We start from the raw sequence: 22,779 nt of genomic DNA, 5'->3' as shown, positions 1-22,779 counted from the left end.
ATTGCTCTATGCCTGTAGACATATTTGCAATTTTCTAGTGTACTTTCTCACTCTGTGTGCTATTCTGACACCGTGCTGTTCATAAAACTAATAATAAAAGAAAGAACACATGTAATAAGGTCTGTCATATATATTTTTATTATTATATATTATTACAGCAACAGTTGTAATTGGATTATTGATCATGGACAGGCGCGGCCTGGGTGGTGCAAGAGGATGTGGGTTCGAACCCCACTCGGTCTCTGTGGAGTTTACATGTTCTCCCCATATCCGTGTGGGTTTTTTCCAGGTGCTCCTGTTTCCTCACACAGTCCAAAGACATGCTGTTCAGGTGGATGGGTGACCCATTGCGAGTAGTGTATCTAGTGTATCATTGTGAGTGAGAAAGAGAGTGTGTGTGTTTTACTGATGTATGGATGAGTGACCCAGTGTAAGCAGTGTATCTAGCAGTGTAAGTCACCGTGGTGAATAAGGTATGTGGGCTGGTAACACTACATAGAGTTCATTGGAAGTTGCTTTGGAGAAAAGTGTTTTCTGAATGAATAAACGTAACAGTATGTGGTCTATCGTGATGTAATATAATATATAAAATGTTGTATGTTATTTCATGTACTTTTATTTTCACTCGTTATATATAGGTTTGTGCATTCTGAAATGTTAAAGTGTTGTACTTTACCACTCTATTTCTACATACCTGCTCCAGCGTGGAAGGTTATTTTTCACGATGATTTGTCATATTCCATTAACAAAGCCACGAGGGAGTGTCTTCACTGTCAACATCAGCATTTTAGTAAAGGGCAAAAATGTCCATGTTTTGAGTACTGACTACGTCAAATGTTTTGCTTGTTATTATGAGTAATTTGTATTATGTCAACAGGAATGAAAGGAATTCCTGGGCTCTTATTTTAATGTCTAAATATAGGCTGACTTGCTGATACAAGTGCACTCAGTTTTCTGATGTGACAGCAATTGGCTGAATTGAAAAACGGTGAGCCTGGTTTATTTTTCATAACCGCATTTATTCAGCCGAATTCCTAAAAAAAAAAGGCTGACGGAAAGTTTAAGTTCACTTGTGTATCTTTAGATCAATCACCTGTAGTCTTGACACAATTTCTCTTTGACACTTTCAAGATTTTTCTAAGACTGCTGTCCTAGGGGATCGTCGCATGGGGGCGGCACGTATGTGACATGCAACGAAAAGAGACATGGCAAAAACATGAGATAAAAGCATAAAAATAGCTGCTGTGACTCAGCATATTGAAAGCGGCACTGAGAATGATGGTATCATTTGTTACGTCGGCTCATGCAGTGATACGACTTCCTTTAAATAATAGTTTATAGTTTCCTTATTGCATGTGTGCAATTCAGAGTGGCAGAAGTCATGGTTATTTTAAACCAGAGTTAAATCAGGGTTGCCTCCCCTTCCACCCCCCCCCGACCGCAGCGTTCACCCTTGAACGCAGACCAGCGTGCTGTTTATTTATTTACCAGGGCACTGTCATGACGACGTCCTGTGGCCAATTGGACTCTGACTTCAGGCATCCCGATGAGGAAGGGGAAGCTGTGCCCAGGCCATCCAGGCCTCTCAGGGCCGAGTCGCATCCTGCCACAGAATGCGCTGTGTGCCATGCTGCTGATGGGCACAGAGAACATGCAACATGTCACAGCTTTCTTAGGAGGCAATGGACATATTGCCAAGACGGGCATGAACACTGTACATGCGTTGCTCTAGATGGTGTACATTTAGAGCAGAGGGTAACGCATTGGTTAGAGCTGCTGCCTTGGGTCTCAAAGGTTGCAGGTTTAAATCCCATTGCCTGCTGTAATACCCTTGACCAAGGTATTTAGCTGGAATTGGTCCAATTAAAAAAAAATTACCCAGCTACGTAAATGGGTACATTTCTGTAAGTTGTTCTAGAAAAAGGTATCAGCCAAATAAATAAATGTACATGTAATACTAACTAATGTATGTAAAGAGCAGCCTCCTGAGAGGGTTGTACCAGACTGCAGGTAAAGCTGTAATTTCATCTTGATATATCCACAATCTTTCAAAAAATGCAAAAATAGTCTCTTTGGGTATTTGATTATTGGCTGGTTTGCCTGTTGCATCATAAATGTTACAAAGTACATGTCCTGATTTGTTGTAGTAAAAAATTACCCAGCTGTATAAATGGTTAAATCATTCTAAGAATCTTAGTATCCAAGCCTTACATTGTAAATCACGTTGGATAAAGGCGTCAAATAATAATAATGAAAAAAGCCATCGATCTCTCTCTAAGGATTTTTTTTCCCTACTATTTTCCCCAAACCAATGCAAAGAGAAAGTGATCAAGGAAGTAAAGGAAGAAGTGTGGTTGCAAGCCACGTTCAGGAAGTCCACGAAGAAACGTGATTTTGGTCATGTCTGTTCACACACTGCCAGTAAAGCATGTTGCCTCCAGCAGTTCCGGGGCTCATTCTTTTGTCTAGATGCTTGTCTTGGGACTACACAGAACTCCAGCGAATCACTGATTTAACGAAGATGTGTACTTTATGCAGGGAGTCCCTTCAGCCCCTCTGCAAAAGGAGGAAGTGAACAAAAAATATGACAAAGGAAAAACTAAATAATAAAAAAATATAATTACAATTTATATGGCATCTTTGTCCAAAGGAACTGACAATAACAGATTATCAGCTTTACAGTGATTTACCTGTTTATACACTTACTGTTATCAGTGTAAGGTAGGTCCCTCAATGAAGGTACAACAGCAGCAGTGGGATCTGAACCAACAAGGTTCAGAGTGGAAGGCAACAGGGCTAACTGGGACACCACCTGTTGTCCCCAAGTGGATAATGAAGGGGTATCAACACTGTATTTACATTAAATGGAGATCAGGAATTGCAGTGTCAGACCTGAACTGTGAGCTACACAAGGTACCATATTTGCACCCAGGAAAAGTGAATTATTACTGAAAATAACAAAGTAACTGACTGTATTATACACTGATTGAGTAGAACAAAATAAAACTCATCTGACTGCTCCAGTTGGACCGCAGCTCCTGACTGGTGTTTCACAATGTTAGATTACTCAAGATTAACCAGACACACCAACTGAACATAAACAGTTTGTTTGGTTTAGTTATTAGCTATGATTTATAATTATGTTGTTCATGAAGTAATCATGCTTTGTGAAACACCTCCAGGTTTAATACAGCTGTACTTAAAATGCAATAGTGCTACCAAATTAAAAGGCACTTAATTTTTATTTCATTTTATGTCTAGAAACGACATATGTATGTTGTAATATGTAGAAAAGAATAAATATGAATATTGTCTTTTGTATTTCAGGAAATTATGTAATAATAATAATGCATTATTAAATGTTTAATATATTATTAATTTTATGTAATATATTTAATTACTTGAAAAATATAAATCAGATTTATAGAAAATCTTGCAGAAATGTAGGCAAAATTATTCTATGTACTCAAGGGTATGCCTCTATAATTTCAGTTTCAGTCTGTTTTAACCAATAGCAGAATTCCTCTTGATGTTAAACTATTAATCTATTGAAATTATTACTTGGATATAGAAAAAATAATAATGAAGGAGCAAACATATTTGTATTTTACCTTTTTATATGTGTTAATATGGAATTTGACTTTTCAGAAGTCAGTCATGTATATTTTATTGTTTCCTGAAAATCTAAGTGTAATGTGTGATGATGTTTCCAGACATCTGCTACTTAATGATTCAGCATTTTTTTATTCCTCTTAATCGTAAGGATGACATCATAGTAAACACATGATCTTCTGAGCATCTCTCCACTCTATTGTATTGATGTTTAACTGATACTGCTGTGTGCTGCAGCTCGCTCAGCCAATCAGATCGCTCGGATTAGTGACATCATCGTGGCACGAGAGAGGCTTGTGTCACCACTAAATCTGATTAATAGTTAAAGACGGCACCGCAAAGAGGCTATGGGCCGTTTGAATTTTAATGCACTCTGGGAGTTCTGGCAAATAATCACCCATCGTTTCTTATTTTACAGTCGTCTTGCACGTCATCACGAGACCCGTAAGTGTGTGTGTGTGTGTTTGCCCTCAGTGGTATGGGTGGTAGCCTGGGTAATTTTCTTGAAGTTCACTGGTGGGACTTCACATCCCTGTCGTGTGACCATGATGACAGAAGGATGTGAAAAAGCATGGAACCTTCCAGAACATGAACAAGGGCTGCCTTATGGAGGCCTGGTGGTTGGACACACTCTTTTGTGATCCATACCAATTGATGCTCATTGTTTTTTGTTGACTCACTGTGCGGTCCTGCTATGAGTCACCCCAGTTGCCTGCATTATTTGACATCTGATGGCAGTTTTGGGTTGGAGTGAGTCAGGGAAGGGCAGGAGGGAGAAGGAGCCGCCTCAACGACCCATCTGTTCTCATATTCATATATCACAGAATAAGAGGATTCTTTATGGCAGTACTGTATACTTGTTCATATTACAGCATGGAAAACTTTAAAAATATCCAGTAAACAGATGACACTTCTTATACAAACCTAATATTGTAAGTTGCCTTGGACAAAGGTATCAGCTAAATAATAATAACAACAATATAATGATAGCGTATACTTCCTATGGTGCCTTTGAGGCAGCTACTAACCCTAAAGTGCTTCAGTAAAAATTGCCCAGCTGTACAAAGGTGTAAATGACTGCAGGCAAGTCACTTTGGAGAAAAGTGTCAGCTAAATGAATGAATGTAATCATAATAATAATAAGAGCAATAATAGTATATTTTAATTATTATTTTAGCAACACATTTTCCTCAGAAGTATATAAAAGTAAAATTTGTAATGATTAGAATTGAACCCATTTCACCTGACAATACGGTGCAAAATAAACTATACCTATTCATCAGTCATATTCAAGTTATATTTATGAATATTTTTGTATGTATGAATAATTTTTCACGGTATGAATAATTTTTATTATTAATTATTTCTACACCTTCCACTTTTTTTTCACATGATATAATAATATTATAAGCAGTATAAAAATTAAAGATTGCCCACTCGCGTTTCTTAATTAATGGATTTTAATTGGATTAAAACGTAACGTGCAAAGTCACTGCCTTGTGCCTCACAGTCACTCCATTTTCCTTGTTTCCTTTCTGTGTGTATCTGATGCAATACCTGAGAAATGTTTACCCGACCTTCCGCACGTGGTCTCCGCACAGTTTCGACTGGGACGATCACACGGCGACTCTTGCCACACGTGGCTCACGTGACCGCCGGAAATTCCTGCTCGGCGCGAAGGGCGCGCTGTCACGTGACCCCGCGAGCGCGATCGTTCGCTGGAAAAACTCCCGCGCTGTTACTCAGCGCTTTTCGCCCCGTTGCGCAACAGGGGCGTCTCTGTTCGCTCCTTTCACAACAAACCATGACTGCAGTTTTCCCAATCGTCACATGAGCGATTTGATTTTAATTTTCATTTTTCGTTCTTTTTTTGCTGTTATGCAAGCGCCCCGTAATTTTAGTAGTTTCACAATTTAATGATTCCGCTATACTAGATTATGACACAAATCAGACTGCCCAAGTAGCTTTTTACATTTTTTCCATTAAAAAAAATTCATTTTTGGTTTTCCTGTAAAAACTTGGACATATATCTGTGAGAGTGAGAAATTTATTTGCACACCAGCATTTATTCATAGGGGGCATGGTGGTGTGGTGGGTTGGACCAGCTCCTGTTCTCCGGTGGATCTGGGGTTTGAGTCCCGCTTGGAGTGCGTTGTGACAGACTGGTGACCCGTCCTAGATGTGTCCCCTCCCCCTCCAGCCTTACGCCCTGTGTTGCCGGGTTAGGCTCTGGCTCCCCGCGACCTCGTATGGGACAAGCGGTTCAGACAGTGTGTGTTTATATGCATTTATTCATCAATCAGTAATTGCTGGTTCGATGATTGCTTGTTGACTGGATGCAGACAGTGAGGAACGACCTCCAGAATGGTGTTTTTCTGGTTCATCTGCTGAAAGCAGATAGTATTCTTCATGATGATCTGCATCCTTGGCCATCCTCATTGTCTTAGGATCCACCGACATCTTCATTAGAGCTGGGCTAACTAACAAAACGCCGGAAATAACGGTGGTGAAGCCGCCCAAAACCCTACACAGGAAGCTCTATGGGCTACCCTGTGAATATAATGCAGGCCTAGTAGGAGGACGAGCTTCCCCCCGTGACAGTAGTGGTAAAGCCACCCAGCGACATGCCTCAGGTTCCACTCTCCCCCCCGCTCAGCTCTGCAGTACCGCACTAATCTGAGCCAAAAGTCCTGACAAAGCTGTCATAGATAGATTTAAAAAAAAAAAAACACGGAAGTCAAAGTTGAAGGTCACTCAGTTTCTGTTGACTTGCATCACTGAAGTCACATGAATACTCACCCATGGAGGAGTTGTGCTAATGTCAGTTCCCTCTTTGTCTAGTAGAAGACAAGACAGACAAAAAAAAAAAAGAGCTGTTTCACCCAAGTTCTGGTCTGGAACGAGAAAGCAGAACATGAGCAGGACAACGTGGTCGTCATTTCGGACAGAAGCGGATGCTGATTCCTAGTAAGTTCCCGAGACTCGTAGTACTATCAACACGTAGAGTATGGTTTGAACTGCTGGCAGTAGTGACTTAATTCTCCAAATGTGAAACAAAAAAACTGTATCATAAGTGCTGACATGAATTTCCCAACTGTGAAATGATAAACCACATAATAAGTTGCTGGACTTCCTGCACCGAACGACTGCTGAGGCTCTGTATGGAGTTTTGATGTTCTCCAAATGTTCCCGTGGGTTTCAGCCCATGGTCCAAAGATGTGTTTCGGGTGAATCGATGAAGTTTCCCTTTTAGCCTGTGTGTGAATGAATGAGTGTGATTCTCCTATGATGGACTGTCATCCCACCCAGGGTGTTGCCTTCTTCTCATCGAGCATTTCTGGGGTAGCTCTGGACCTCCGCAACCCAAAATTGGAAAAGTGGTTAATGAATGAATTTACATTTACATTTATTTAGCAGACCCTTTTGAAAAGTGGTTAATGAATGAATTTACATTTACATTTATTTAGCAGACCCTTTTCTCCAAAGTGACTTCTAGTAAATTCTATGTAGTGTTATGAGCCCACACACCTTATTCACCGTGGTGACTTACACTGCTAGATACACTACTTACATTGGGTCACTCATCCATACATCAGTGGAACACACTTTCTCTGTCACTCACACACTGTGGGGGAACCTGAACAGTATGTCTTTGGAGTGTGGGAGGAAACCAGAGCACCCGGAGGAAACCCACGCAGACATGGGGAGGACATGCAAACTCCACACAGTGCATTTTGTTTGTAGAACAATTTGTAGAAGAATTCTTATATATGATGAAATTGTTTGGCTTGGGAGAGTTCAAATCCTTCAACACTTTCTCGTTTTTTAAACTTTTTGATGAGGATAGAGAAAACAACCCAATGGCGAGAATAGAAAATGACCATACATACTGTTGAAGTAAGTTTGGTTGCCATTATTATTAATCATCATTTCGTGGACACCTTTGTTCAAGGTTACTTCCAATGTAAGATAATCAACTTTACTCATTTATATAGCAGGGAATTGTTAACCGTGTAAATTCAGGCTACCTTTCTTGGTACTACGGTAAGGGGCAGGATTGAAATAGACGAGTTTCAGATTACCAGGTAATAGCCCTAACCACTATGCCACCTGATGCCACTTCTAAGTAAGGACACACACGCTGTCTGAAACCACTTGTCCCAAGCAGGGTCATGACGAGCCGGAGCCTAACCCGGCAACACAGGGTGCCAGGCTGGAGGGGGTGGGGACACGCCCAGGACGGGATGCCAGTCCATCGCAAGACACCTCAAGCATGACTTGAACCCCAGACCCACCACACCACGTCCCCCCCAGTTAAATCACACAGTATATCATACACATTTTATTTGTTCCGACCTCATCTCATGTTTAAATATGGGAAAATAAAACAATAATTAACAAGGCTAATCTATAAATAAAAAACTTCATCATTAAAAGTTGGCCAAAAATAACCTCAAACTAACCATGTTTGTGCCAGTGTTAACTTCAACATGCAATCATAAAAATGACTTTCCCTCCATAATAGGGTCAATTAGTCTTTTTCTTCTGACAGTAGTGGACAATTCACAAAATCCTTAAAAAAAATCTTATAATCTATTAAATTCTTGTAGTGCAAAGATGCTTTAATTTAAATTGTAGTCTGAATTTATTGTTAGTTAGTAATATATTTGTCTACCATTTATGACTCCATTATTCTTAAAAGCAGCATACTTAGTGAAATATCTAATTACATCTGAACATCATTTTTTTTTTTATTAACCTGTTCAGGTTAATAAACCTGATATATAACATATGATGGACAGGTCCCTCCTTGCTACCGACTGACACTGTTCAAACATGTTGCGCAGCGCCCCCTGCTGGTCAACGTGAAATAATACTGTATATGCATATATACTGTAGTCCTACATTGAAAAATGTCCTCCTCAAATGTCCTTATTGTGATCACTTTTCCAAAACCTCTCACTTCTCCAGAGGGTGAAAAAGTAAAAGAAGTCCTCATCTCGGATTCCTAATCTTTGCAGCACTCTATGAACTGGCTGAGTAAAGCAGTGCATGGGAACTGCTGTGCCAGCTCATCTAATAAAGGCCATGATATACGACTCCATGTATAGAAACGACCAAAGGAAACACTTTACTGATAGCGAGGGGTGGAGTGTTGCCTTTACAGGAAAAGAGGCTAAAGGCCCCCTGGACTGGCCAAAGGCACATCTGTCCTGGCCCACCCACGGAAGCTGCTTTTCATTGCAAAACACTCGTATGAACTAACTGCTCCAATTAGCAGTTAATGGCGCAGTACAAATGACCTCTGCATTCCTCCAGAATTGTGCAGGTAAAATATGTTTATCAGAAAGGAGCAAAAAGCAGGGAGCAGCAATTCTCACTCACTCACTGACTTACCTTTGTTACCCACTGGTCTTGATCAAGGTCACGGTGGTCCGGAGCCTATCCCGGGAACCACTAGGTACAAACCAAGATGGGGTAAATCCTGGAAAGGATGCTGGTTCATAATAGGGCAGCAAAAGTAATTGCAAAAATGTTTTTTATATGACAAATGTCAACGTTCAGATTCCGCTAAGAGTAACTACTGTAAATCTTGAAACCACGAGGTTGGGGAAGTTGGCGAAAATTAGTTGAGACATTTGAATAGGAAAACCACAACCACAACATAAATGGCATTGTTATGGAATGGCTGTGTGTGCGTGTGAGAGAGCGCGTGATCCTTATCATGGGAACCCGGAGACACCAATGGAAGCTGAATGAAGTGAACGGAGCCAGCTCCCTGTTGGCCATTCTCCCAGGGAATTCCTCAACAGCAGAATTATCACGCTTCTCCACTTCTGGCCACCTAGTGCTCCCAGTCACAAGGGGTATAAAATGAAAAGGCAGTTTTGGCCCCAGTGTGGTGGAATGAGCTCCCCCTGTCCCTCAGAACTGCTGAATCCCTTCCAACATTCAAGAATGTTCTGAAATCCATCTCTTTCACACCCACTTCTCTCCTGAAAGCTACATAAATGGGTCCAACACCATCTGTTATGATTATCTATGCACTTACTATTTGAATGTCATTTCAACAGGCAGATACTTTGGGGATGTGAACCAGCAACATGGTGGTATCAGACACATCTGTCAATAATACTGTCTGAGTTGCATGGGGCATTGTAAAAAAAAAAGCATCTGATGAACACATGAAGGTAAACGAGAAAGTGGAGAAGGATCATTTCTCCGGGCAAGGGAAACCAGTGCAGGGTCACTGGAAGCCACAGGAAACCTGCCTGTTTACTGAGCTCAAGAACTGCAGAAAGATAGCAGTGAGTTCACTAAGAAAAGAGAAATTAAAGTGAAACTACAGCTTTAAAAATAAAGTATCCAGTTACTATTATTACTTTACAGTTACAAAAACTATGATCCTTGTAATCCTTTTTACATTACATTTATTAACTTAGCTGATGCTTTTCTCCAAAGTGACTTATAATGTTAAGCTTACAATTACTTACCCATTTATACAGCTGGGTAACTTTACTAAAGACACTTCTAGAGTAAGTACCTTTCTCAAGGGTAACACAGCCAGCAGTGATACCTGAACCTGCGATATTTGAGTCCAAAGGCAACAGCTCTAATCACTACGCTACCAGATGTCCCTTTAATTAATGCTGCTGGTATACACTATATTTTCAGTGTTAGGGCAATGTAAAAAAATGGTAATGCATGTCAGGAAGGACCAGTAACAGGCAGATCCTCAAAATCAGAACTTGAACCCCATCTCTTTGGCCTATTTGAACTATATTCATTTACTCTTAATACACACTAGGGGCCTCAGTCTAATGTGTATTCGGTGGTACAAAATATTGGGAATGATTAGCAGAGAAATGAGATGGAGTTCTGTATCGGGTGTATGAGTAACGAGGAGCAACGAACTGCAGTCACATGTGATTTTTCATTTTAAAAACTGTCCAAAATATCAGACTAGTTGTGCTGCTTTAATAGACGAGTTGCAGACATTGTAGCAAATCATAGGAATCACAAGAGGATTCGACCAAAGAGTGTACTTGGGCTCTTTAGACAGTTCTGCTGCACGTATTTGAAGAGGGGGAAGAAAACAACCTTTTCCAAGGAGGATTTTTACATGTAATGCCAAAACACTGTGCAATATTATGTCAGGAAGCCTAAAGATGCTGCCATGAAGGTGTTTAACATGTCAGAACTGAACATGAATCTTTTTTCTGGCTGGTCCTGCCACCCAACACCCTGTTGGCAGATTCATCACTTCTACTAAATTTAAAAAAAAAAAAAAAAAAAAAAAAGGTACAAGTTGTTTAACTCCCTTTCCTGCCACTTTCACAAGGTCTGGTGTGAACTGACTTATGAGCTTCTAGTTTAGGAACATTCAATGTGTCTGAAACATCCTTGAAGGAGGAAGCTGGTGAGGAGGGGTAATGAATTTCCAAAGTGCAGGGTTTCTGACTACGTTTCCCAGAATCCCAAGCACCTTGACCCTGGGAGTCTCCACACCTTCTGAGAATCGTGGTGCTACATTCCATGTGACAGTGAGGTCCATGCATCTGGAACAGAAAGACCAACAAACTCCAGACCTTTGTTCCATGGAGAACTCCAAGAAAAAGAATGTGTGCCCCCCCCCCCCCGATTCTGAGCAGGTTAAGACAAGGGAGTCATGCTGAGTTTATAGGAGACCCCGCGGTTTGTCAACATGAGGGGAATGTGGCCAAATGCGGGCCTTGTAAGTCATTTCTCCAGTTCATGGGGGTGGCTGAATGCCTCATACACATTGGCTGCAAATTCCTTCACTTGCTCGATCATCAGAAGGTCCTGAAACACAAAAAACAGTACCTATACATACACACTAACACACGCAAGACACTATACTGCCCATATAACGCAGCTCAGTATAACAGGATCACTTAATGAGTTTAAAGGTTGAAACCCCTTTGTTTTTTTAAACTGTACAGTTTCTAAAAATATTAACTATGTTTTTTTCCCCCCACCCATTTGCGCACAGATAATGATTACCCAATGCCATTTCTGACTGGAAGGCGAATGGTATCGGTTGTCACTGCATGCACTCATAAATGGACAAACATGATGTAATGCGGAGTCATAATGTGGTCAAATATCTTGCACCCCCACATCCAGAGTGTACTGGGTCTAAAGTGTACTTTACATTATATTACCCCATACGCAGTTCCAAAGTGCTGTGAATGACAGGCACCCTTTAAAACCTGCAATGGGGAAGCTGAGTGCCTCACCTGAACAAAGTGACTGGGAATTTCGCTGCATATTGAGTGTATCTGTCCGTTCACAATGGGTATGATTTTGGCCAGGGGCAGACGAACGTGCGACAGGCTGCAGCACAGAAAGACAGAGGAAGGAATGCAGAAGCTGTGAGAACTCCAGCACATACAAACACAGGTAACCATGAGTACATAGCACAGGTTACACATGGATAAAAGTACTGTGGTGCTTCTTTACATAGCTTATAAAAAACATTCTTTGGCCTCACAACAATTAAGATTTAGGCACCTGTCTGTGCTTGAAATGGCAAAATGAGACATTACTGCTGAGTAATTTCACCGCATTGGGATTACAGACTGCTGTTAAAGGTGTCACTCTACTAATCTTTATATGATGAAAAAATGTGACTTTAAATAATTTCCTGATGTAGGAAACAAACAGAAGTCAAGGTTCAAATATAACCAGTGGATACCTGGGGTTTCTGACAGCACTGCATCTATGAACAACAGAACCCTCTAGCAGAACAGTGTCATCCAATTTCAAATTCATCCAGAACTTGAGATCGTAAATAAATGTGATAAGTGGAGGAGCAAGAAGAAGAGAAGCAAAGTTTTTCAGGGATAAATTTGAGAGCAGTTTGCATAAGCAATGGGAAAAAGTCTATGCCTATTGACTGTGAAAGTAAAAGGGAGTACATTGTACACATAAAGACTAGGGGTCCCAATATTGAGCCCTGAGGTTGACCTAAGGGAATTTATTTGGTCCTAAAGTAACAACATGATGCCTGTCAGTCAGGTGTGACCAGGACCAGTCAACAACCATACCCCTGACAGAAACCAGAAATGTCCTCCTAAAGCTCCTAATAAGTACCAAATAATTAAAAATTATCAAAAACTGAATACACTTCAACCATCAGTCACCTGACAACAGGTTGTGACAGTAAGAAATGGACAAGACATAAAAACTGACTTAAAAGGTTAAAAAAGATCATTCAGGAACATGTCATGTCATTGTCACCAACCGCTTGTTCCAAGCAGGGTTGTGGTGAGCAGAACCGTAAAACTGCAACACAAGGCGCAAGGCCAAAGGGGAAGGGGACACATCCTGGACGGGACGCCAGTCCATTGCAAGGCACCCCAAGCAGGGCTTGAACCCCAGACCCGCCAGGCACCGGTCAAACCCACTGCACCACTACGCCCCCCATTCAGGAACATGTTTTTTGAGCCTCCAAAATGAATCAAATGTCACTTCCACCAGGAGCTTATAAACTGGCCTCTGATGCTGTTGTCGGATTGCAGTTCTGTAGCCTTTGTTTGTATAAAGAATATTGTCTAAAGCCACAAGTAGCCAGCTAAACTGTCCACATACTCGTTGTGTTGCGACAGCACTGAGAAGAGTAGTACATCTGACCTATCGGGTGCACCAGTGTGGGCAGAGTCCACCTGAGAGGGCCGGAAGAATTCGGCTATGTTGTCCAAGAAACGGCTGAATCCCCGTTGTAAGCACGTGCTGAGGACGGTCTTGAAGTCTGGGCTGTTCAAGGGCAAAGACACACAAATCCATATAAGGCCAAATTTTTTCCACCTGAGCTCGTTATACTCAGACAGTTGCTGCAAGAGCACCGTGTGAGAAAATTCCAGAAAGCGCGGCGGTAAAAGGCCGTACCTCTCCAACATGTCTCTGGTTTCATTAAGCAGCTTTATCGTTGCAACGTCTTTCTCCGTCAAACCACAGGCCTGTGTATAAAGCACAGTCAGTCATCAGCTGCTCTTCCATCGGAAGCAGTGGTCACCACTAGAAAACATGTTTAAAGGGCAGATTATGGACCACAAATCATGCTGTGAGCCACTGCAGCTTCATCCTGGAGTTTATACAAAGCAAGGCTATAAGTACAGTGGGGAACATCAGTCTACATCTCTGAGGCCATGTACCTCCCTTTACATTCACTGCAGCAAACAATGCAGGGTCACAGTGGTCCAGACCCTATACTGGAAACACAGGGTGTGAAGCAGGGTAGAGATGTGTCCTTGAGAGACTGATGATGAGAGGGACATAATATCAGGTCCAGGACTGGTTACCTGAGCAGCCAGTGTGGTCTCTTCATCAGGCATCATGTACCATGAGAGGGGCTTTGGTGTCAAACCTCTGTAGCCCTCCTCCACATGGGTTCTAATCTGGTGGAAATATTGTTCCAGGTCACGTAGGGACAAGCTCTGCTTCAGTGAGACTCTGTGGGTTGCAAGACAACACAAACATTTACATTCCTTCATTTAGCTGACGCTTTTCTCCAAAGTGACTTACAACGTTAGCGTTACAACCATTTATCCATTTATACAGCTGGGTAATTTTACTGGAGCAATTTAGGGCAAGTACCTTGCTCAAGGGTACTACAGCTAGAGGTGGGATCAAACCTGCAACCTTTGGATCCAAAGGCAGCAGCTCTAACCACTACGCTACCAGCTGTCCCACACAAACCATGTTCACCCTCGGTTAGCTTTGCATTTCAAAACACAACCTGACCATGTAAGGGATAGGAGTTGGGCTGTTGCCATGCCAACACCCCTCGAACCAACGTCTGTTTGTAAAGAAACGAACTCACCCGCCCAATACATCCTGCACCGCTTGTTTGACTACAGTCATGAGCTCGACTAACCCTTTGAATGGAGAAGATGGTTAAAAAACAAAACACTACACACCTACTTCCTTCATACCCATGTTAAACAGTCCAGCGAGACTGCAATAATAGTATTATTCCTCCTTCATTTAGATGGCAGTTTTCTCCAAAACAACTGACAATGTTAGGGTTGTATGCTATGCTATTATTATGACTTACCCATTTTTTAATTTGAATTTTTACTGTATTACTTCAAGATAACCTTACTCAAAGTTAAATGAGAAATCTTAGGGTAACACAAAGGGTCCTTTAACTGCAAGGTGACAGTTCTAACCACTACACTATCTACTGCACCAACAGTTCACAATTTCACTGTTTTTCAGCATTTTCTATATTTAGGTCCCATATAAAAAAGGAAGTCATTGCAAACACTGTGAAATTAAATCAACAGACTTGCGAGGAGAAGCACATTGTGGCTCAAAATGGGCAGCTCACCATCTCCCAACAGGTGTTGTATGCTGGACAGGTACTGCTGCTGCACCTCTGGTGGGGCCTGGGGATTCTAGGAAGGGGGGGTTCAGATCATGCACAGTAACAAACAGGCACCCATGTGCATTTGATCCAGCTGGCATGTCACAGGAGGCAAAAGAGTTACCGTTCCATTCTTGCTGATGGAGTTGTCCAGGTACAGGTAGCCCCCAATGATGTTGAGCTGAATGCGCAGAAGGACAACCAGCATGCAGGTGCTGTACACAGCCACGGTGCTTCTTGTGAAACCTCATGGGAAAAGCACAGAATGCAGTCAGAAATATTTAAAAAAAAAAAAAAAAAAAAAAGTAACATATATGATTGCAAGCCCAGTTGAATGTGAGCAACTCACTGATGATCTTGAGGTCTTCCCAGATTTCTAGCTTATTTGTCGGTCTGTGGGATGATGGAAAAGATGGTCATGAAGATATGAAAACAGTTAACACTCTTATTTACTTGACCGCCAGGCTCAGACTCACTTGCTCCTCAGCAGTGTAGTCAAGCTCTCCGAGTTGAGATGATGAACGATGGCCTCCCTCAGCGTGGGAAGCATGGACAGCACTGTGGAGGGAAAACAAAAAAGTGTGTCTCACCTCTAGCTTTACTGCATTTCTCCAGCATCTACATGTGTGATTTTCACACGCTGAATGTGTCTGACTTCCGTGTTTTAACCAAGTCTGCTAGAACAGGGCATGTTTACTCATGATGTTCTTTACAAACTCAAAGTGCTGGAGATGATGGTAGTTAATGATGCTGACAGGCCGTGGTACGGATTAATGATGCTCACTGATCACGATGCTGATAATCATAATGATGCTTCGTCCCACCGATGACTGATAATATTGATAATGCTGACTGCTGATGCAGACTTGAAACGATATTATGACGCTCATTAAAGAGGCCGACCGACCGATGATGCTTCTGCTCTTCACCGATTACTCCGAGTACCTCATGGGAATATAATGCTGACTGTTCAGCTAAAGAAATGTAACCATCTTTAATCAACATGATGCTTTTCTCCAAAGCAACATAGAGCGTCAATCTACCTACAATTATTTACTCACTTATCGTCATACAGCTGGGTAATTTTTAGTGGAGCAATTTAGGTAATAGTACCTTGCTCGAGTCAAGGTCAAGGGAAGGGTACTCAGCCAGAGATGGGGATCAAACCTACAACCTTTGGGTCCAAGGCAGCAGCTCTAACCACTACACTACTACCAGCTGTCCCTAACCCCTCGGTGAAGGATCACGGTGCTCGCTGATGACGCTGGCGACGACCGATGATGACCCACCTGTCATGTTGCACGTCCTCTGGTTGCTCTCGAAGTGGAACTGCCGGCGCGCCTGCGCAATGTACTCCGCCGCTTCCCGCTCCTGGATCTCGCGGATCTTCCTCTGCGCCAATTTCCCCAGGAGATACACACCTGCAGGGGGCGCCACAGCGCGCGGGTTACTCACCCTGACGAGGAACCGAACGAGAACAGCGACACGGAGAGCAACAGCAGTCCTCAATTAACACTGAGAGGCGAACGGCGAGCGAAGCCTCGCGATTTTGAACCGAGTCAGGAAACCGAACCGACAAGAAGAGACAACATGACGCAGAAAGTGCACATTAATCGTCTTCAGCAGGCGGCAGGGCTCCTGAAGTCGCGAGCATGCACGCGCTAGTACTACAGTACCTGTAATCATATAACTAAATTAACTACCTCCAACGAAAGCCCCGGCAAATATGAACTTCCTTTTGTGGCGCTTCAGGAAGCCCCAGGTGCTCGTCAACATCCTCGGAATCGTCAAGGAATGAGCAGATTCCCAGCTAGTGTGTTTTATATGGTTTTATTTGGCTCAGTGAGTTGGCCACGACATTACCCACTCAGACGGCAGTAAGTGGACCTGCTAATCTATCGAGTCTCCTGCGATCGACTACATCCGCCTGATCTGTCCTGCACGCTAAGTCGTCCGTCTTACAACCTTTTCCAGACATACACAGTTCTCCCCACAAGGTTACAGATTGATTTGTACGGCAAATGTCAGGAAATTTACGCACAACTTATATTACAAAGATCTTACATAACACCGCTTTGCTCACTGTAGAGTAAATAAAAAGTCTTATTTCATAGCAGAGGGAAGCAGCGGAAAGAGGAGGGGCGCGTTCTGTATGAGCGCTTGAGCTTCGCCTCCAAACACGCGTCCAGTGCGGAGTTCGGTGGTTCCGCTGTTAAAAGTTCTTTAGTGGAGTGTACATTACATTTAATTTTTAATTAGTATTATTAAGATCAGATGCATCTTTAATTTATTCTAAATGTACCCCTAGTTAGGCTAGACGAAACAAGAGGTTATTCGTGAATGGATTAATTGTAGACTCAGGGCGAGCGCGACTTTGTTGTTTTGTTTGTTTGTTTGTCTCAGTTTTTCAAACATCATGGGCACTAGATCGGAGCGCGATTTCCGTCGACCTTCTCCAGAAGACATCGAGGGCTGGATGCAGAAGGCGTTCGACATGGTCGGTGAGACGCACGTGTGCCATGTTGTGGTTGTTAAAGCTCCCTCCATCCGTGTCCCTCCACCCACAGGCCCGAGCGGCTCTAGACAGCGGCGAAGTGCCCGTTGGATGTCTCATGGTCCACAGCAACCAGCTCGTGGGCAAAGGCGGCAACGAAGTGAACGAAACGAAAAATGTGAGTACGGGAATACGGGGCGCTCGTGTTACGAACGTTCCAGTTACGAACTGTCGGAGATACGAACGTTTTCCCTTGATCTGTTTTATGAATGTTAAATTGTATTCCCCCCACTTGTTTATGTTAAAAATGTGCACGGGTGAGTGCTGTGGAGCAAGAGTCACCTGTTTTTATTCAACCAGTGGTAGTGAAGAGCCATACAAAGAGTGATGGGCGAGTGTGGGGCCGTGTTAGTTGAGCTCTCAGTGTTGACAGCTGGTGTCTGGTGTTTGTGAGTGCGGGTGATCGATAACCAGATGAGGAACGTTGCACGTGTCCGTGGATAAGTCCGTCAGCATTAAATGGGAATTTGCAGAAATATGCATACTGTAAATCATTTTAGCTTTAATGTAGCTTGAAGTTAATAAAAATGTCGTCGTCTTTTTTATTATAGCTATATCCAAGTCTTTTGCAGGACTTGCTCAGCAAATGAATGGAGGTACAAGTCTATTGTTATGCTTTTGTTGATTGTGAAGGCAATAAAACAACCTGAAAGTGGCCAGATGCTGATGAATGTTACAGGTGTTGTTTCAAGTTAATAAAAGATAACATTGTAACATAACAATAACAAGTCGAGCAACAGACTGGCGGCCCATTCGCCATCCACGGTGCACCCTGCTTCACCTCCTATGTTTCCAGGACAGACTTTGGAACACAGCAGCCCTGCACAGGATGAGTGATTGATGACAGTGGAATAAATAAATTTTACCGTAAGAATTACTTAAATTCATGATAGCATTATGTGAAATTTTTGCTTAAAATAACTTGTGAATAAATCAAGGGACGTCTACAGTACTAAGCTGTTGTTGACTGTGACGTGCTGATTGGATTTACAAACAAATCGAGTTAGAAACAGACTTCCACTCCCAATTGTGTTTGGAGGTTGAGGACTCGGTGTGTTTATATTAGTCATTAATTTGCACAGGGTCTGTGTTAGTGTACTTTTTATTGTTTCCTGTGGTCTAATGAGAAATGATGTGCTTTTTGGCTGTACACAGTCCACCCCCCCAATCCCCATGAATGTTGACACCCCGCTGTACGTAAGCTTGTTTAATGAATACCTGGCTGATGTCAGCCGGAGGGAGCGTCAGTCACCAGACTGAGATAGTGATGACGTTGTGCTGAATGGTTGCTGAGAAGGTGCTTTGATTGAATGTCAGGCCCTGGTTTACACTGCCCACCAAGTTCTGCTTTGCTGTTGGAACCCCCCACCCCCGGACACTCGTCTTTGTCTCTCGGTCCCATCCCTCAGGCCACGCGGCACGCTGAGATGGTGGCGCTGGACCAGGTGCTGGAGTGGTGCCGGCTGGAGGGCAGGGACCACAGCGAGGTGCTGCCACAGACGGTACTCTACGTGACGGTGGAGCCGTGCATCATGTGCGCAGCTGCCTTGCGGCTCTTCCGTATCCTCCTCACGTGTGTGTTCCCAAAAGTAGAAAGTCGAGGACACCTGTATATTGAATTGAGTGATTTTGTGATGAGCCAATCAAAGTGGAGTACAGTAAATGATTGACAGTTCTCATGCAAACAGCTGGCTGTCTGATTGGTCCCCATGAAAGGTGCCCTGCATGATGCTGGTGGAGTTCCAATAATTACAGGAACGCAAAGTACTGACGGTGTAGCCATCACTGTGGGACAAGGGGGTGTTTATCGGTGTTGAGAGTGCAATGTTAACCTTAACCGCAACACAGATATCCCACTAGTGGTGTTTGGCTGTAAGAACGAGCGCTTCGGCGGCTGTGGGTCGGTGCTTGACATCCCCGGGGATGATCTTCCTAACACGGGAACAGCATTTGAGGTAGCGTCGCCAGACTTGTCTGTCATGAGTCCCAGCCTGGGCTGTCACACAGTACAGGGCAGCAGGGGATGCAGCGGCGAGAGCCTTAACCTTTCAGTCTGAAGGTTCAAGATTTAATTCCCCACTCCTGCTACAGTACCCTTGATCACGGTACTTATTCTGCATTGGTACAGTAAAAATTACCCAGCTGTATAAATGGGTAAATCAGTGTAAATAGCTTGATGTATACATTTAACATGGGGCAGTTGGTATGGTAGTATAGTGGTTACAGGTGCTGCCTTTGGACCCAAAGGTTGCAGGTTTGAATTACAGCTGTAATTTCCTTGAGTAAGCTACTTACCTTAAATTACCTGGGTGTATAAATTGGTAAATAATTGTAGGTATCTTAACATTGTAAGTTGCTTTTGAAAAAAGAATCGGCTAAATGTGTGACTCACACTTAATCACCATGAATAATATATTTAAACTGGAAGATCAGTGATTATCTCCTAAACAGTGCAGGGCTTCTGGTAAAATTAACGGCCAGTTTGCGTTCACCTTCCAAGTGCATCTCTGGCTTCCGAGCTGAAGAAGCGGTGGAGATGCTGAAGACGTTCTACAAGCAGGAGAACCCCAACGGTGAGGAGTCAGAACTCCCCTTGCCTTCCCAAGAGGGCAACTGCTCTCGTACCCTAGAGGAGGTCCTAGCGAAGCTCCAGAAATACGAGTAACCATATGAGGTGTTCACATGTTGAACGCAGCATGGGGGGGTTGGTGGGTTTGTACATTGAGCTAATACCTAAAATGTGAGGAATCAAGTGAGAATCAATAATGAATACGGTCTTATAATGAATAATAAATCACTGTTGATTATTGCTGGAAGTGTCACTTACAGCCGCTGCTTCTTCTCCCCCCTGATGTTCTCCTTCAGCTCCGAAGCCCAGAGTCAGAAAGGACTGAGGACCATGGTGGCGCACGGCGTCCTGCCAGTAGGGGGCACCAGTCCCTAGCCAGCAGAATGGGTCCACGCAGGGGCGAGCGTGTGGAAGATGGGAGAGTGCTGCTCAGGAGCGAGCCGGAGGACGGTTTTATTCGACACTCTCACATGCTGGTGTCCGACTGAGAACGTTTTTGCCGCTCCTTTGTGTTTTTTATATTTTTGGTATCTGAAAAAGAGAAATTTTTTACTAACTGCCGGAGAAAGGGTGTTACGTAACTTAATTTTCCGTGTATTTTACGAGAGGTTTATTTGTGGATCACTGCGTTGATTTTGAGCTCCTGATGTGTGTGTGTGTGTGTGTGTGTGTGTGTGTGTGTGCGTGTGCGTGCGTGTGCGTGCACGCTGCTGGAAGGGCTGTAGCCAGCTCATTCCATATGAGTTGCTCTTTTTGGTTCCAGCCTCTGCTGCGCTCAGGGTTTGACTCTGTGGCCCACGAAGGCCAGCAGGGGGTGCCACCACTGGGGCCTCTCAGCGAGGATATGGTGTTGTGGCTCAGCGGGAGGGGCCCGGCCATTTTACTGTGGAGAGGAGATTTGTTTAAGCTATGCAAATTTCCTTGAACAAAAAAAAAAAAATGGAAAAACCACAGCAGGGCCCTTTCCAAGAAGGTAAACAAATCACACACACACACACACACACACATTTTCAGAACCGCTTGTCCCATATGGGGTCACGGGGAACCGGAGCCTACCCGGGAACACAGGGGCGTAAGGCCAGAGGGGGAGGGAACACACCCAGGACGGGACGCCAGTCCGTCGCAAGGCACCCCAAGCGGGACTTGAACCCCAGACCCACCGGACAGCAGGACTGTGGTCTAACCGTGCATGAGTATAATAAGCAAAGTATACTGTATATCCTGCCTTACCCTGCGATGGACCGGCATCCTGTCCAAGTTGTACCCTGCATGGCCTTATGGCCAGTGTTTCCAGGATAGGCTCTGGATCACCTCCACCCTGACTTGGGCAAGTGGTTAAGAAAAGTGAGTGCATTATTCAGTATTTTTGTCCTTCGCAGTACATCGAGCGCCTTGCGAGTTTGGGAACGATTAAATGTCGAACCCGGTCAGTCGGCTGCTGCCTGGCTGGGTCGTCGTCAGCAACGCATTAGTCGGTACAGTCTTCCCAGGGTCCACTGTATCACCAGTGGGTCAGTCTCCTTCTATTTGACCTACAAGTGCTGTACACTGACTTCTTGTAATGTGAACAATGGAGTTGGGAACATTTCAAGATACAAACATTTTCCTACAGAGAAAGTTGCCATTTTTTCCACTTTTCTGTTTCGTACAAGTTGTTTCTGTTTCTGCAGCAGAGCAAATACAGCTGCTTGTGTGGCTGGTTCATGGATGGCAAGGAGAACGTGAAAACAGTGCACACACTGAACGGGGATCGAACCTGTATCCAATCGCAGAACCCGGCTGCTGTAAGCCACCAGCGTAACCTGCTGTCACCCCAGTAAATGGAGTAAATCACTGTAAGTCTCTTAGTGAACAAACATAACACTTTGGGATGTCTAGGTACAGGTGTCTGATGATAATGGTTCATAGTCTTGGGTTGTATAATGATCTTTGGTTCATCCATCCATCGTCAACAACCGCTTGTCCCGAGTGGGGTCGCAGTGAACCGGAGCCTTACCTGGCAACACAGGGTGCAAGGCTGGAGGGGGAGGGGACACACCCAGGACAGGGCACCAGTCCATCTCAAGGCACCCCAAGAAGGACTCGAACCCCAGACCTACCACACAGCAGGTACCAGCTGAACCCACTGCGCCACCGTGCCCCCCTATCTTGGGTTCATAATAATAATAAAGACAATAGCAATAGTAACAGAACGTACAAGACTGCAAAGCCATGCTGGGCCTCTGAGTTTCAGGGACGTGACCATTCTGCAGTGCATCCCCATCTTTCAGGTCCACAGACCAAACCCTCGCACCCCGGGTGCCACTGGGTACTGGGTGGGGTCATGCTGACTGCCCAAGTCACCCCCTGCTGGACAAGCTTCTTTCACAGTTACCGCCATTTCTCGTGTTTGTCATTACAACTAATAATAATAATACATACTGTACATACATACAATCCCATCCCAACTCCGCACCCACACACATCATCTCAGCCCATCTTTTACCTACTGAAACAGGCACATGTACTTTCTTCTTGCATTTGACCTCCAATTAATACACCCATCCCTCACTCAGTTTCCCTCTGCACTTCTTTTGTATGTCCACTCACACCGACTGTCCCATGGTATAACACACACACAGACATGTTCCCCCTTTCTACAGCTCTTGCACA

General features: G+C 43.6%; 2 protein-coding genes across 3 annotated transcripts; one reads left to right on the top strand and one right to left on the bottom strand.

Moving 5' to 3' along the window:
• Nucleotides 1-10,268: 10,268 nt before the first annotated feature.
• Nucleotides 10,269-17,067, bottom strand: pex3 (peroxisomal biogenesis factor 3). Of its 2 annotated transcripts, none has more exons than XM_018742551.2 (12): nucleotides 16,708-17,067; nucleotides 16,294-16,425; nucleotides 15,481-15,562; nucleotides 15,354-15,397; nucleotides 15,129-15,250; nucleotides 14,969-15,035; nucleotides 14,459-14,513; nucleotides 13,938-14,088; nucleotides 13,525-13,595; nucleotides 13,270-13,392; nucleotides 11,874-11,970; nucleotides 10,269-11,171 (listed from the first exon to the last, which is right to left on the bottom strand). In XM_018742551.2, exons 1-12 carry the CDS (start codon nucleotides 16,778-16,780, stop codon nucleotides 10,926-10,928), a joined length of 1,263 nt encoding a protein of 420 aa, XP_018598067.1. In that variant the 5' UTR covers nucleotides 16,781-17,067; the 3' UTR covers nucleotides 10,269-10,925. The 2 variants fall into 2 exon arrangements, with proteins under 2 accessions (XP_018598067.1, XP_018598068.1); XM_018742552.2 differs by lacking the exon at nucleotides 10,269-11,171 and adding an exon at nucleotides 11,241-11,436 and having other exon boundaries at nucleotides 16,708-16,780.
• A 92-nt stretch (nucleotides 17,068-17,159) lies between these two features.
• On the top strand, nucleotides 17,160-21,094 carry adat2 (adenosine deaminase tRNA specific 2). Its single transcript, XM_018742553.2, has 6 exons — nucleotides 17,160-17,501; nucleotides 17,572-17,676; nucleotides 18,968-19,118; nucleotides 19,407-19,513; nucleotides 20,059-20,131; nucleotides 20,424-21,094. Exons 1-6 carry the CDS (start codon nucleotides 17,421-17,423, stop codon nucleotides 20,450-20,452), a joined length of 546 nt encoding a protein of 181 aa, XP_018598069.1. The 5' UTR covers nucleotides 17,160-17,420; the 3' UTR covers nucleotides 20,453-21,094.
• The last annotated feature ends 1,685 nt before the right edge of the window (nucleotides 21,095-22,779 follow it).

The sequence above is a fragment of the Scleropages formosus genome, chromosome 1, assembly GCF_900964775.1.
Source record: "Scleropages formosus chromosome 1, fSclFor1.1, whole genome shotgun sequence".
Classification (NCBI taxonomy): Eukaryota; Metazoa; Chordata; class Actinopteri; order Osteoglossiformes; family Osteoglossidae; genus Scleropages; species Scleropages formosus.
The sequence above is the reverse complement of the archived record's forward strand: the minus strand, read 5'-3'. Positions and strand labels throughout refer to the sequence as shown.